Raw genomic sequence first — 16,909 nt, 5'->3', positions numbered from 1 at the left:
GCCCCTTAGAGTGACTGATTTTTGCTGAAAAGGTGACCCTTAGAGAGACTTTGAAAGGTGAAAAAAACGATCCTTACCGTCCGCACATACCCATCATCCATTTTTGCCTAAGTATAATCAATAGAATAATTTCTTTAAAAGAATTTCAATTGACATTGCCTGACATTGATCAGAGTAGTCATAGATTCAGAGTTTCCCGAGTGTTCTGCTCAAACACATGGTCGCACATACTCAAACATTTCCATCTATGTTTGCAACGGGTAAGTCAGGCCACGCACTTTGTTTTGATTCTAGAATTCGACAAATGTTCGAAAGGGAATTTACACTAGAAAATCGATTGAGTGCTGAACGAACATTGAACTTTTTTTGCTGATGTGTTTAAGAACTGAAAAAAAAACGAATATTCATGCATATGACATATCACAGGGAAATTGGCAATGGTGACATAATCTTATAAATCATAAAAGTACAGAGAATATTTTTTTTAAAGATATTAAACATTGAGGAACCAAACATTGATCGCCAGATAAATTTAGTTTGTAAAATTCAAAATGGCTGAGGGGACATCAGCATTTGAAGGATGTGCTGTAATATTTCATAATGTTGTCGAATGGTATAAACCAACTGAAAATGTAGCTTGCTATTTTTCAATGAAGGACAATGTTAGTATTGATACCGAAGAACAACCGCACTGTTTTGTTGCGATATTTCCAGTAGGATGGGATAATTTAGAGGCAAACATAACACGGAAGAACTTTACGTTGATTGAAGCTGTGTCTGATAAATCATTCCAAATTGAATTTCTTGAGAATGAACTCCCAGCAAATAATCCAGATGAGTTTTATCAGTTTTGTTTTTATAACATCAAAACTGAAGTTGTCTATGGAGCAAGTTGTCCTTTCCAAATTTGTAACCGATCTGATTCTGAGCCGTTCATTGTCTGTAGCAATGGAAGCCCAAGAAGTGAAACTGACAGAAGCAGTAAGACTGAAACAAGCAACAGCATGAATACATGGGTTGACGAAAACAACATCGAGATAACTGAAAGCGAAGATGACTTTACAACAGTTATGGTTACAAAAAAAGCTGCTCATCTAAAAGAGGATTTGACCAAAGCAAAACTTCAAACTGAAGAGCTCTTGAGATCAAACGAAAGCATGAAAACCCAAAGCAAGCATATTGTTACTGAGATTAACAGATTGAACCAGGACATTGATCTTGGGGAAAAGAAGGTTGCTCTTCTTGAGGAAAATGTCAAAGAAAATGAGAAAGTTATCAACCATTTGAATGGGCAGATGAGAAATATGAAAGAAGAATTAATTGCTGAACACAACGCCAAAGTTGCTGAACTTAGCAAGGAAATGGAAGCTCTCAATTCAGGTCGAGCTAAGGCCTTGCTTGAAAATAACATCATGACATCAGAGTTCAAAAACAAAGAAGAATCACTTTTAAATGAGATTGCTCACCTGAAAAATACCCTTGAAATCGAGAAAAACTCGTGCAAGTTGCTAGAAGATGAGCATAAGAATGTTCTTGAAAAATTCAGCGAAATCAAGAATGAACATGGAAAGGATCTTGAGGAAGCAAAATTGATTCAAATCAAACTTGTTGAGGTTGAGTCACAAATCAAGATTGAAAAACAGAAGAATATCACACTCCTTAATGATTTTGAAAATCTGACAGCATCTCATGAACAACTAAAAACTCTTGCAGAAAAGAAGGAGGCAGAATTCCAAGAAATCAAAAATAGCTTGAGAGAGGAATTGGCATTGATGACAACCCAAATGCAGGAACATATTGACAAATTATCAAATGAGCTTGCAGAATCAAAACAAAAGGAACAAGAGCTTGAGCAGATCAACAATGAATCACAGGAAAGAATGAAAGAGCTGGAGCCTCAAATTGAAGAAATTTGTAGGCTAAAAGCTGAGGAGATTGAGCGTTTGAATGATGAAATCAAAAGACAAGCTGATTTGCTCCATGAGAGTAATTCTCAATTGCACAACATCCAGTTGCAAATGGACGAGAAAACAAATCAAATGCTTGAACTGGAGATGAATTTCAAGGAGAAAGAAGAGCAAACTGAATTGATCATGGAAGATTTGAGATCAAAAGTCGAGGAATTACAAGAGAACCAGATAGAGGAGACCAAATCAAAATCACCAAAACCTTCAACAATGACTAAATCTGAAGGATCCTATTATGCCTTGCAAGTTGCTTACAATTTCATTCAAAAACAACTAAAACAATTCAAAGCTGAAAACGAGGAGCTCCGCAAAATGAACCACATGAATCTTCCCAGTGATATCAAGGATGTAGGAGTCAGTGATAATCCTGATGCTGTAGTGAAAGAAAATTCAGAGCTCAAGCTTCGACTTCAATTTGGTAAAAAGGCATTTGAAACGCAGTTTAAAGAGAATTCAAAACTGAAATCAGAATTGAAAACATTGAAAAGATCGACTTCAACAAAAGATTCAGCCGAATCTTTCAACAAATTTGAGGTTTGTAGGATTATATTTCCTTGTTTCATGTTTCGTTATTGTTTAAGAAGTACTGTTTAGCAAAGCTGTATGCTTGATAAAGTTGAAGTACTTTTCCCACAATACCTTTTAAATCCTTATCAAGGGGCCGTCCACATAGTACGTACGCACTAAGAGGGGGAGGGGAGGGATCAAAGGAAACTGTACGTACGCATAGAAAAAAATTTCATAGTCCTTTTTTGCTTGTCTTTTTGTCGACTTTTACGCTTCTTATACGCATCAAAGAAAAGAAAAGAAAAGTTTCTTAATAAACATCGAGTTTCATGTACGAATTTCATGAATGTGATAAAGGTCCGAACCAAACGATTTGAATTCGAAATTTTCTTCAACCGAGGGGGGGGGGGTGAATGAAAAAGTACGTACTTTACCAGGAGGGGGTATAGCCATTTGCGTACGCTTGCGTACAGGGGGAGGGGGTATTCGATTTTCGACATTTTAGTGCGTACGTACTATGTGGACGGCCCCCAATAAGAAAAGAGAATCGTCCAAAAAAGACTGGTTGTTTTTTTTCAAATACGAAAGTAACTTATTCATCTTTCAATATCTTTCATAGTTTGTTGATGTCAAGGAAAAGAAAGAAGCATTGGAATTGGAATTAACTGTCGTCAAAGGACAACTGGCAACTAAGGAAAAGAACGAAGAGGAACTTGTCACGCAACTCCAAGATCGCAACGATCGAGTACGACAATTTGAAGACAAATATAAACTGGCGAAAATCGAAAACGACATATTGAAACATCAAGTATCAGCGTTACTAGAAGGAGGTAAGGAACTCTTTCTTATTGGTCATCAAGGCTAGTGGGCTGAAAAGTATTACACATTTTCTTTTTACAAGTAACCAGGATACAAAGGTTTAAGCCCTTAAATTAGCCAATTCTTTCTCAATATCTCGCAAGGTAGCTTTTTAGATAGAGCCCTTGACCCATGAGCATAAATATAGTATAATATTAGGGCAATCAAAGAATTTTTTTAGAAAATGAGCTAGAATGCTAAGCAACCCCAGCCCTGACCCGAAAAAATTTGAGTTGCTTATACAAAAATCTGTTTATGTTACCCGATATCCGGCAATAGGACGATCGATTACCAGAAGAGGTGAAATCCAGCAAAAAAATCTATGATTTTGTGTATTCTAGGATTGTATGGAGGTCAAAAATGAAACGTTACTGTGCTAGATACAATTTTAACCCTTTTTTCAATGAATGTTCTCTCGTATATATCAACACTTAAGTTACCATTGCACATTTTAGATTACCAACTATACTTGGTTCATCTTAATAATTTCCATTTATGTTTCTCATAAGGTGCCACAGCAACCATTCGACGAAAATTTGATCCAACCGTTCCTCACAAAACAGAAGCCAAGAAACCTGAAATAGCATATCCACCAAGCATGGTCAGAATCGAACGCGAGAAGCGTGAACATGCGAGATGGTTACCCTCAAAAACACCTCAGGAACCACCAAGCATTCAAATGATTCCTAACCGCGAACTACCTCAGCCCTCTGCTCCTACTATCAGTCAAGTCGCTACTAATGTTGGTCATCAACCCGTCGTACCGGCCAATGGTTTGATCGGACGCGGGCGAGGCCGAGGGGCTGGTCAACACCATGGTTACCAGCGAGATGGGTGTGTCTCTACTAGTCCAATATCCATTTGTCCGGTCTGTGAACACCGATTCCCAGAGGGTTTTTCAGAACTCGCTGCAAGTAATCACGTAAATGAGCATTTCACAGATCAGTAAAAGTCTTACTGAAACATTTCTTTGTTACGCCCGAACGTCTTGTATCACCCCCTTCTCATAGGCCAATTAGGGTTTTAGCCAATGGGATTAGAATAACGGAATGAAACTCGATTTTGATATTCCCATGTTTTTTATGACTGCGGATTTGAATTCCACTCTTTTCAAGTTAGAAAATAAGATTTGATTATTTACCCACTGGGTCTGTGAAAAGGGGGTGTCTTGTATTAATAAACCTTGCTGCAATCGAGGGTTGATTCATTTGATAAGTATAGTTTGATAATTTATGTTTTCTTTCGTTATTTTTACATTAATTATCTAAAGAGGCTTGAGCTATTTTTAAATTGCTACTTAATAGACTAAATAACGTCTCAACAAACATTGTCCACCGTCGCTCATACTGCAAAGGCTACATTGCTACCTTAGTGGCTACCTTATTAGGGCCCAACCCCCCCCGTTTACTAGTCTTTAAGAATATTTCCAACTTTCAAACAGAAAGATCCTTATTTTGCCCAAAATAGCCTGATTTTATAATACCCCGTTTCGAACCTGCGAGTAAATTTCTTGTATTATAGTCAATGCTATCGACAAATTTTTCGGGTCAAACTATTAATTCAAACTATCATTTAATATTCAATTATTTTATATTAAAAAGTTAGAAATTTAATTTTACTATTTTACATCACTTTATTCTATACTTATCACTTTGCAAATTAAACAAAATTTACTGTGCAGCTTTTTTTCTGTGGTAGTCTAAAATTTAAAAAAGGTAAGCGTGAACCATAATCCTAGAGTTGGAAATGTTTTTAAAAGTAGATTTTGGAAGAACAAGAGTCACGAGTCAGAAGTGAGTCGGATTGTTTATATTAACTGCGCTAACATGCATATTATGAAAAATGCACAAAAATAACATACATAATGAACAGAAATAGCTTAAAATTTCACATTTCTCCGACTTACGACTCTTGACTAAAAATTTCTACAAACTGCTGTGTTGTGTTTTTTCGTCTTTTCAATGTGTCATTTTCAAGTAAAATTATTGATTTTCTCAAAGTGAATTTATTTTTAAGCGAGTATTTTTTAATTTTATACTAATCATTTATTAAGTTTTCCGCTTTGACTGGGCTTCTTGATTGCAAGATTGTGAATTTTGCGAAACTCTTATGATATTTTCCAATTCATTTCTTTACTTTTTTCGTGATAATCTTCAGTTGTATTAGTCCTACAATCAGCTACTTTAGAATTAATTTTGCGAATAGAAAAATCCCTAATAAGCAATTTCTTATAATCTACAACAGATTAAATTTTCGAATCTTTGGAAGAAATCTTGTGAAGCTCTTTGAAGGCTCTTGTTATGGGTTATGATTTATTATTGAAGTTTAATCTTTGTAAATAAACCTGAAACATTTCTTTTTACGTAAAATCGACAAAAATTTTGCACTGTAAAATTTAATCATTTGTGTGTTACTTATATCCTACCTATCCCCTTTCGGATCAATCTAAAACCAATCAGTGGACAGCCGTGTTCTTTGCCTTAAGAATTCTTTCGAGCACACAAACTCTTAGTCTAGTAGAATTGGGGGGGGGGCATGGGCTATATGATCAAGCAAAAAAAATTGAGTCTTTCCAGCGAGATTTTAAGCCTTATAGTAAAAAAATGCTAAAATTTGACAAAAATCCACGTTTTTTGACCATTTTTGGTTAACGATTGATCCAAGAACCTCCAAATTTGGCCCTGTTTTACTTTATTTTGTGCTTTAGCGAATTGATTTTGAAGTTATACCGATAGCGGAGGGGGGTTTGTAGGGGTTTTAAATACCGTTTTCCCGTCAAAATTTTTGCTGAATCCCGGAATCCCGAAAATTGAAAAATGATAACACCGTCACACACCGGCTTGTACAGGGCAAAAATGTACTTAAATACCGTCACCGTCTGATTTTAAAATACCGTTTTCCCGTCTCTTTTTTCGTCAAATCCCGTAAAACCGTACTAAAAAAGGGCCAATCCGATCACACCGTAAAAGTACAACCCCCCCCCCCCCGATAGGCACGCTTCCAGCGCAGCATTCAGTCAGGTCTGTGCAGCTTTAATTCACCTAACCTACCCCTAAATTCTTTTTACATCAAAAGCCACAAGGGGAATCGTTAAACAAGAGGTCAGAACTAAATTCAAAATGTAGACCACCAAAACAAATTCAGTTTCGGGAAGGGGTGCCAACCGACTTTCGACCCTTGGACCCTTACCGGGACAAATTTTACCAATTTTGACCAAATTTTGATATTCCGGGGGTAAACAATTGAATTGTCCTATTTCTCCGACCTTCAGTGGGGCTAACATTTGATTTTCTGATTTTTGCCGACCCTTCATCTTAGCACCCTTCATGATGAATTAAAATAATGTTTTTTTGGGAAAATAGTGTCGCGAAATGAAAGATAGTGTCGCGAAATGAAAGATAGTGTCGCGAAATGAAAAGATAGTGTCGCGAAATGAATGATAATATATTATTTCCGCTTTGGTGGCGCGCCATAATCTAGCGCCAAAATTTTCCTTTTTTCTCCTTTTTCGTCCCGCTGAGGGTAGACGATCGTCGAAAGTCGGGTGGCACATACCCGTCAACTCGCAATCCTAGTACCTAGTACCCCCCGGGGTGACAGGCCACAACACCACCCACAACCCACACAAAACGACAACATTTGTGCCAGCTCTTCAATTTTCCCGCCGAAATTAATCCTTATCTTCCCCGATTGCTCAAGTGTTCAGTCGAGCTCAACCTGAAAAAGCAAAAAGCCCATTGTTTGGGCTACTAAATTAGGTTGAACCCGACTATGGTACCAATCAGATCAACAAACAGACAGAAGTGAGAGGAGAGGAGAGTGTCTGTCGCCTGTCACTTATTTTTGCACATTGTTGTTTCGAAATTCAATTGACATCAGAATGTGTAAATCCTTTGCCTCTTGTCATGCAACATGCATGCCATTTCAAGTATCGCATGAAAAGGGTAAATTTTATATAAAAGTAGAGTTTTTTACAGTTTTAGACAATTTTGCTTTCAAGATATTTTGTTTGATGAATAGTACGAATAGTTGGTTCAAAACAACGCAGGACACAGGTTAGTGCTGCGGATAAGCTTTATGAATTGCTGTAAAACATAAAGGAAATGTTCGAAAAACACTATCTTGTACCGTGAAGTTGTCCTAAATTTCTGACAGCCCTGCCTAAATTAATATAATTAGTAGGACCCTGCTGGCGACGCACCGGACTGTCTGGTGTATTTGTCCGGTGGCAAAAAGTATCCTTTCGCTACACCGGACGCAATAAGTCCGGTGTCAATCAGGTGCGGTGTTGCATACAGGGAATTTTGGACGCCGGACATTTATGAAACAAAAAATTAAAAAAAACAGGACGCACCAGCTGGTCATGTCCCGTGTTTTGATTGTCCGGTGGAAAAAAATATCCTTTCTCTACACCGGACATCTGACTTCCGTAAGTCCGGTGTAGAGATAGTCCGATGGTAAAACAAATTCTCATTTTACACTGGACTTTCGCGTGTCCGGTGTTCGTTAAGTCTGGTGCGTCGGCAAAGTCCTCCTAAATTCGATGACGATGGGGTCTTTCAAAGATACAAACTGAAATAAAAACAAACCTTTTGCTGTGATGCAATGAAGATACCAACAAAACTGAGAGATTTGATACACTGAACCAATACACCGTTTAACAGTGTCGACTGCGCACGCGTATGAACAATTTTCTATTGTTTTGAATTTGGCCACGGGAAACTTCACTCTCCCCCGAAAAAAATGGTAGGTAAACATCCAGTTCTCATAAGAAAACCCAGCAGAGAAATGTAGGTACCGTGACTTGGTCTAGTCCAGGGTCTGGAGCTCAACTATTTTTTGCCTTTGATAATCTGATGGTGGAAAAAATAGAGAGTCCAGTGGAACCCACAAATTATGTAACTGAAACTATTAACTGTCACACCAAATTTGAATTTAAAACCAATCAGAATTCCCTCTTTTTTAAATTTATAACTAAGGTCTTCGCATAATTAGAGGGGCTGACACCATAATTATTCATTCTAAAATGGCAGAAAAAAACAAACATAAAAGTTGAACATGAACTTTTATTTTTAAAAAGAGAAGAGAAAAATCACTATTTTATAAGTGTTTTTTCTTTTCCTGTTGTATATAAAACATAATGAACAACAATGTCTTCCTCACTTGTGTTTTCAGATGTAAAAACCAAAAGATTTTGTTCAAAAAGTGTAAAATTAATCACCCAATTTGAAAATAAACAAGCATCTTTTACCACCCACTGATCAGATCTTCGTTCGTTTCTACCGTATCTTATCTACCATTTTGCCTTCGACTTCTCGAAGGTTTATTTACATCCCCTTGGTTGTATCAACTAAAGATCTATATCTCAAACAAAATCAAGATATTGAGAGGGTATTTTAAAAAAGCCGTGCAACCACGAAACTCTCTCTATTTTGTTTTTAACACAGGGAATGAGAGAGCATTCTATTCAATATACTTTCTGCCGTATTAGCGTAGAAATTGCACTCCATCGTAGATAAAGGATAAAGTAGATAATTATAGGAGGACAGCCGTATGAAATAGAAAGTGAGTATACATTAGCAACAGCATCGAATATTACTTTTTCTTAATGGCAAAAGGAAAGACTTCCATTACTTTCTCAATGTGATTAGATTGGTTTTCTTCTTTAAGATCTTCATTGTAGAATTGCTTCGTAAACGTCGTAAACTTTTAGATTCTCGGAATTAGATTTTGTTTTGAAGGCAGTTAGTCAAAATCAATAATTAAGCTGTGGTTTTCCTCACTAAGATAAAAACATTATTTAAAGACAAACAATACGGGCATTTTATTTTTAATCAAACAACCACAGATATTGCGCAATTTAGAATTATTTTCAAAAGTTGACGCATGCGTCGACCAAAAACGGTCGAGGGGTTCCCTCTGACGTCCTATCGCAGCGCCATCATTCAAATCAGAAAGCGAAGATAGTATACGGCAGACTTTCTGACTAGACTTGGTCTAATATCGACATCCCTCATCTAATTCCGACACCCTTCTTTAGAGGCAGGAATAATATGAAAGTTTGAATCTCTGATTGAAAAAGTATATTTCCTCCCTGACCACTATCACTAAGCAAAGAAAAATAGCTTTGACCTTTCTATCAATTTCAGCTGATAAAAAGGGTGTCGGAATTACCGTAGAGTCGTTTAATCTCGACATGAACCATCTCAAGTCAAAACCCCCAAAAATCGCCTAACTTTTTCAAAAGAACTTTTTTGACTTTAACAAAGGATAAATAAATGAGGTTAACTTATTTTTATTTTCTACTTTACATGCTAACTCAAAATTTATTCAGGTTCACAATGATATATACATTATAGAGGTTAAGTGTTGAATTTAAAGAGATATTCTTGGTCAAAGTAGGTTTAAGAATATGAGGTTAACTTGCACTGAGGTTAACCTAATGGTCCTTAAAGATAGACCAAAATCGGTATGAAATGTGAGGTTAAAGTAAAAATAAATGATTGGGTTTTACTATTTAATGATTGGGCAACAAAGTAGGCTAGAAAAAATGAGGTTAGCATTTCAAGTAGGGTGTAAAATTTGAGGTTATTTCACAAAAACACCCTAATTGTGAGGTTAACAATGATATTTCAGTCTAATTTTGGATATCAGACAAACAGTAGCCTATTATCAAAAACAACTAAACATGAAAAATTATATTTTGGTATAAAAAGTGAGGTTAACTCGTATATTAACTTGAGAGACACAAGTACCTGAGAAAGGGGTAGATTCTAGTTTGATGGATGAACTTGTTCGATAAGAATGATACCAAGAATTTCATTCAAGGTTTGTTTTGATTATTTTACAGATCCGGTGTCGAGATTGCAAGACGTATGTCGAGATTAAACGACTCTACGGTAGAGGAGGGATGTCGACATTAGACCAAGTTACTGTAAAGAACCCCTTTTAATCATAACTTCTTTTCCTCTTGATGAATTTTTGTGAAATTTTCAGGAGAGATACATAAAATTGTCATTAATATCATGTTCAAACATGTAAAACATTCTCTTTTTAAGGAAGGAAAAAAATGGCAATGTTTACATTTCTCTAACCTTCCACAGTACTAAAGTGAGCATTTTTACCTACCGCCTCTACGGATGAGATGGCGAGACTGTTAAACAGTGTATTGAACCAAAACATTAACTGCTTTTTATGCAAAACATAATTTTTTATTACAATTTAAGTGTTTTAACGTTTTAAACACAAACAATGGATTCAGATTAATAGACGTAATTATTTTTACAAGTCACACTTTTTTTATCACATTAATCAGTCCGTCACAAACAGCGATATTTCGATCGCACGGAAGCGCTTCAAAACACCAGCTTTTTTGGAGTTTTGTCTCGTTTACCCAAACGCTTCAATCTTGCGTAGGCTTAGGGGTCAAGACTGGAACCCCAATACAAGACATTTGGCTGACCGAAAAAAAATCATCATCATCAATTTTGTAAATTGTCAGAATCATTTACTCACTGGAAATACGCAACTTTCTGAAGTTTCGTTTTTTTTCGGTTGTGCTTCATTTTAAAAATAACGAAGATGAAAAGTTATCATCAATCCTGCGAGTAAAAGAAAGTATTCCGACTAGTCTACGAAAAGTGCGCTCGTGCGGTGAATAGAATATCTCGCAAATTAATATATGCATAAAACTGACGAAATCCTTTCTTTTTTATGCTTAGGTGACATCACCATCGATCCTGACTTGATAATGGAGAACCAAATTTGGCAATGCATAATTATTACGAGCGGCCGAAAAGTTTGTGTGACGCAAAAATTGCGCAATCAACAAAGCACTAGAAAAACGCCCACTGAAAATTGAAACTTGGAATTTATTGAATATTTCACTAATGAAGTATATATCAATTTTTTTGTTTTTGTTATTATTGTAAATTCATAATTTTTAAGTCAAAGTACAATTAAAGTGAATTAAGTTGATTGGGTGGATATTGGGCGGGGACAGGCGTTTTGCACGTTCCGAGATCCAGAATTAAACGAGAGTAAAAGACGGGGCGTCTTAGTATGTAATATTAATTCATTATTTTCTTATTTTTATTTTTCCCGAATGAAAAATGAATTTTTGATTTTTGAATTAGGTAAATATACTAATATAATAAATATTATATTGGATCGTCAATGCCAAAAGATATTTCTTTACTTTACAAATAATCTGCTGTGTTCTTTCGCCACTTACCCCCGGATTGTTTTACTAGGCACTTCGGTCACGTAAATAAAAACACGTGTATATGTTGAAGCCGACTGTGGAGTGACCGAAATTGCAATTATACATAAATTATTGCGGAAGTGAACGCTTTAGACGAATGTTTGGGAAATCAAAAAGACAACTTTTGTGAGAATGTTGAGTTTTGTTTATATGGCAGTTTGTGATGGACTGTTAATTGACATATCTACTGATCTTAGTCATCTTGTTAGATGTTTTGTTTCAAGATTTCTTGCAATATACAATATACCCTGATGCCCCTGGAAGTCGATCGGGTAATGTGCATCAGTGGAGGCAAACTATGCATAGCCCTCAAATGAATGACATGTCAGGTCATTAAAATACAAAGTTAAATAAAAATAAAAATGGTAGAGTAGAGCTGCGAGCCAAGCTGCGTAGTTCATTTGTTTCAAAATTTTGCTGCTTTGATTGGTCATTCATTTGATGGCTATGCAAGTTTCCCTCCACTGATACAAGTTACTCGACTTTGCAGGTAGTTTATTGTTTATTGCTCAACTTGGAGAGGGAAGGAATGTTTGTAAACATAGAATTTTTTTTCAAAGTAGTTATTATAGGGGGGGTCAGGTTTAGGCAGGTCTGTCAGATTTAGGATCACTCACGGTTGCATTTACATTCTGTGCTGTGTATAACACGGACCTGTACAGTGCGGCTGGAACTTCGATATTTCTTTGGGCAACCCAACGTTTTCTTCTGCAGGAAAAAAATCAGCCAAATCTCCCGCATTTTCAGGGTTTTCTCTCGCATTTCTAAAAATTTTCCAATTTCTTGAAAGAAAATTCAGATTTTGAAAAAACGGAATGGCCAAATTTCCCAATTTTTCCCAATTTTCCGATTTCCCCAATTTCCCGAGAAAAAAATTTCCGATAAAATCAGATTTTGCAGGAAAATTCCCCCGATTTGGAAATATTGGATTATCTGGGAAAATTTTCCCGACTTGGAGCTCCCGCATTTTTGTGAGGCGAAGTTGACAGCTATGAGGTAGGGAGGTAGAAGTTCGCCCCTGTGGCAGTAACAAAAGCAGGATTTTTGAAAAAAGTTTAGCTTTCAAAACGTGCGGTCAACTGCTCTAATTTGGGATTATTGGACAAAACATGGGACGGAAATTTGGTCACCATTTCACCGAATCTCCAAATTGATTTGAGTTAATGAACCGGGCATTAAAAATACACGCTTTGTCTTTCCCGCCTAGTAGGCTTTTAAATCGAAATATGAAAAAAAATCGCGAATGTCTGGAACGAAGAAGACCAAATTAGTGGCAAAACGATGGAGCGTCTGACGTCACTCGTGTGGCAAGTTACACACTTGCTATTTGTTAATCCCAGCGGGCGTTAGGAGGTTAGGTGGCAGGTGTTCTCTAATTCTCCAATCGGCATCCGTTCATTTTGAATGAAAACAAACGAGTTAAAAAGGGGGAGCAATCAGTGAAAGTTATCGTGACATGTTATGACAAAAAGTATGATTGATAAACTTGGTGGAGTTATCAAAACAAATTTGTTGTCAAAGAGATTTAATAGTAAGTGAAAATACAGGCCAGATATCAACAGTCCCATGTTTCGACCAATCGTCCTAAGTTAGAGCAGTTGACGGTACCACATTGGCTGACAAGTAGAGCGTTCTACTTTTTTCAGGAAGTTAAAATATGCACTTAACCAGACATTGTCAATCAAACAACTTTGAACAAAAATCGCAATCGAACGCAATCGAATAATTGCAATTCAATTGTCTTGAATATAAAAATAATATAAAATAACTATGAGTAACTAAAGTTACGGAGAAAAATTAGACCTGATTTCTTTACTTACCTTACCGGGTCGAGCGAGCTCGGCATCTGATGACTTGATCTTTCCACCGTGTTCGATCTCTCATAAGCACCGGGAGGTCTTCTTTCAAGCAGCCTAGATCTTGACAGAGTTGGTCAAGATACGTCTTTGCTGGTCTACCGCGTGTTTTGAAACCGTGATTTGGTTGCCAAAGGACAAGATCGCTAGCTAGCTCATCTTTGCTCCTAAAACAATGTCCAGCAAACCTGAGACGTCTGTCCTTCAATGTTTGGCTTATTGGTGGAAGATCTCCGTAGAGTAATCTCTTTGTTGGATGTTCTCTCCACGAAATATTCAGAACTGCCTGAAGCATTCTTGTGTACGCGCCATCCAGCATTTTCTCGAGGGTTTTAGTTAGGGTCCACGAGGTAGCTCCATATAGAAGAACTGACTCGACTGTAGCTCTGAAGAAATTCCTTTTTAATTTTGCTGATAGGTTAGATTTCCATATTTTGTCCAGTTTGTTGAGGGCTGACCAGGCTTTTGCTAGTCTGATTTCCATATCTCGTTTTGTAGAGGAAATGTTACTGCCAAGGTAGGTAAATTCTTGAACAGCTTGGATGTTTTGGTTTGTTCGGGATTTAATTGAACCTGAATGCGCTTGGTTGAAAACCATGAACTCTGTCTTTTTTGCATTGACACAGAGACCTATTTTGATGGACGCTTCTTCAATACGATGTAGGAGGACAGTTGCATCATTGAGAAGGTCAGAAGTGATGCAAAGATCATCGGCATAATCAGCATCAGTAATCATATCGGGGGGATGTCTACGGCTTGTCTGTTGTTTTAGAGTAAAGCCAAGATTCGTATTATCTTCGGTTGCTTTCCTCATTATATAATCAAGGCAAATTACAAAGAGGTATGGTGCGAGCGTGTCACCTTGCAATACTCCTTTGGTTATATTAAAAAAATCAGTGTCACCGTCTGGAGATCTGACCATGGATTTTGTATTCTTATAGAGCATCATTATTGCTGAAACTGTTTCTTCAGGTGTGCCATAGGAGAGTAAGATCTGTTTCATTTTGGTTCTATTTATGGAATCGAATGCTTTAGAAAAATCGATAAATAGAAGGACAAGTGGGAGATTCTTTTCTTTTGCTCCTTCGATTAATCTACGAATGGTCAGGATCTGGCCGTTAGTTGATCTGTTTTGTCGGAAGCCATTTTGGTTTTTTCGCAATAATGGATCAATGAGTGGTCGAAGCCTATTCAGTAGCATGGTATTGTAAATTTTAGCTGCTATTGATGTGAGGGTGATTCCTCGATAGTTGGACGCAACACCAAGGTCTCCTTTTTTGGGAAAAGGAAGAATACATCCTTCTCTCCATTTGTCAATTGGCTGTCCTTGATAGACAGAGTTACAAAGTGATAACAGGATATCATTGAAGTTTCTTAACTTCCAGATTTCAGCGGGTATGTTGTCTAGGCCACATGCTTTCTTGTCTTTTATACTTTTTAAAACAATGTCCAATTCTTCAATGGTGAAATCACCTTTAATTATTGGTAATTCGTGCGAGATAATGTTTATGGTAGATTCGTCAGTGTCTGTTGTCTCACCTAGAAGTGTCTCAAAGTGAGTTTTCCATAATTTTAGCCTTTCTTCGTCATTTAGGGCTTTAAGTTTGGAGTTATTGGATGCTTTTCGGCCTGTTATTTCATTGATTATTTTCCAGGCTTCAGAAGATTGTTGGTTAATAGATTTTGATGCAATGTCATCAATTTTCTGGTTTAGATAATTTGTTTGTTCCGATTTGTATGTATTTTCAAGGTCAATCCTTGCAGATAGGTATTTAATGATGTTGGTCTGGGAAGGGTTTGAGTTTTTTACTTCTGAGCATTTGCGGAGCTTATCTCTTTTTAGGGATATGTCGTTTGTGTCCCAGGGTATGTGCCTTTTGGCTTTCTTTTTTATTGGTATGCTATTATGTGCTGCTTCTTCACAGGCAATGACAAAATTGTTGAAGGTTTGGTTAGGTGAATTGGTTTCATTTGTGTTTTGTAGGGCATCGAATCTGTTTCTTAAGGATATTGTAAAGCGATTTGATATATCTTGGTCATTTTTGAGAGAAGACCAATCAAACGTCGGAGATTTTTTGGATTTACTTTTATTAGCTCTAAGTGTCAGTTTGATATGAGCAGAAACAATTCTATGATCTGTTTTGACTCCTTGAAATGAGTTGAAAGCTCTGCAGTCTTTTGCACTATTTCGCCATTTAGTGTTGATTAGAAGATAATCGAGTTGAGCCTTTGTTCCGTTTGGTGCAGTGAATGTCCATCTTTGACCAACACGTTTCTGAAAGGATGTGTTAAGAGCTAAGAGGTTTTGTTCCTTGATGAAATTATTCAGCATGGTTCCGTTTCGATTCGTTGTATGGTGATAGGCAAAATGATATCCGTCTTCTTGTCCGAGGTGAGCGTTAAAGTCACCACCTATAAGCAGCAGGTTATGCTTAGGGACTTGTCGAGTGACGGAGGTAATCATCATAATGCTTTCATGACTAGATATAACTTGCGGGCGTCAGTCCTACAAGAGAGAGCAGTGCCCCGTTTTGGAGCGGGTGTGCTTCACCAAATTGCATGGAGAGGTTTCCATGTCAAATTGCCTCACCACAGGTTTTCAAGCCAAAATCAAACTTTGATATCGCCTTGGTTACCATCCGACATCCTGCATTCCAATATCTTCACCGCTAAATGTCGATAGACCAGTCGGTAATCGGTCGGTATCAGCATCTGTAGGGACACACTCATCCTGCGGTGGGAGAGAGGGGTTGTTTTGTCGAGGTTTTCCTTCTTCTAGATCGGCTGTGTTCTGTTCCAAACAGGGGCACCTCGTGAAGGATGTGGCTCCTACCACACACACAGCAGTCTGAGAAGGTGAGAGGCTATGTGGTAACGCGTCAACCTTCCCTGCTTACTTTCCCTCACCGAAACACCACCCCTGGCTCCCGTAGTACAGGTTGAACTGGTGAGCGATGAGGTTTTCGGCCCACCCTGATTTCTTTAAATGACTGGTAAAAGGTTCTAGTCTTGTATTTTCACAAATTAAAGCACTATGCTTATAATATTTGGGCAACCCCATAGGGCTACCCTGCTTTTTAGACCAACCCGTTTGTGACTGACTGTAACTTGTTCTCGGGTCAGGGGACAAAACATTCTCCTGATTAAGATTTTGTCCTTACACTATGAAAATTAGAGCTATTGCCTTGAAGTTCAAGCAAGACTGAAAGCTCATATTATATTGTTTTTGGAAGTTCAAGCATTGAGTTTGTTGCCTTTAAAATATTTGGGATAGGATTTCAATCAATGGTTATAAGAGAGTGGAGATTTTTTGCATTAGAATCACTACACAATAATCCTATACAATTTAGTAAATCTGTGTTTTCGTTTGGAAAGCTCTCATGTTCTTTTAATGATACCTCCTGGCAGCTGACAGCTAGACTGTTAAATTCTATAAAGTAATCAATTATATTCTGTAT

At 37.2% G+C, this 16,909-nt stretch overlaps 1 protein-coding gene across 1 annotated transcript; it reads left to right on the top strand.

The window, feature by feature from the left end:
• The first annotated feature begins 336 nt into the window (after positions 1–336).
• LOC136824834 (uncharacterized) lies at positions 337–4,720 on the top strand. Its single transcript, XM_067080808.1, has 3 exons — positions 337–2,501; positions 3,094–3,304; positions 3,842–4,720. Exons 1-3 carry the CDS (start codon positions 552–554, stop codon positions 4,279–4,281), a joined length of 2,601 nt encoding a protein of 866 aa, XP_066936909.1. The 5' UTR covers positions 337–551; the 3' UTR covers positions 4,282–4,720.
• The last annotated feature ends 12,189 nt before the right edge of the window (positions 4,721–16,909 follow it).

The sequence above is a fragment of the Clytia hemisphaerica genome, unplaced genomic scaffold, assembly GCF_902728285.1.
Source record: "Clytia hemisphaerica strain Z4C2 unplaced genomic scaffold, Clytia hemisphaerica genome assembly, whole genome shotgun sequence".
NCBI classification, from domain to species: Eukaryota; Metazoa; Cnidaria; class Hydrozoa; order Leptothecata; family Clytiidae; genus Clytia; species Clytia hemisphaerica.
Note: the sequence above shows the minus strand (reverse complement) of the source record. Positions and strands in the feature narration are given on the sequence as shown.

Excerpts from the sequence above, each read along its gene's own strand:
- LOC136824834 (XM_067080808.1), top strand. The coding sequence starts at position 552 with ATGGCTGAGGGGACATCAGCATTTGAAGGATGTGCTGTAATATTTCAT. Across the intron at positions 2,502-3,093 it reads AATCTTTCAACAAATTTGAG|TTTGTTGATGTCAAGGAAAA; the intron begins GTTTGTAGGATT and ends TATCTTTCATAG. Across the intron at positions 3,305-3,841 it reads ATCAGCGTTACTAGAAGGAG|GTGCCACAGCAACCATTCGA; the intron begins GTAAGGAACTCT and ends GTTTCTCATAAG.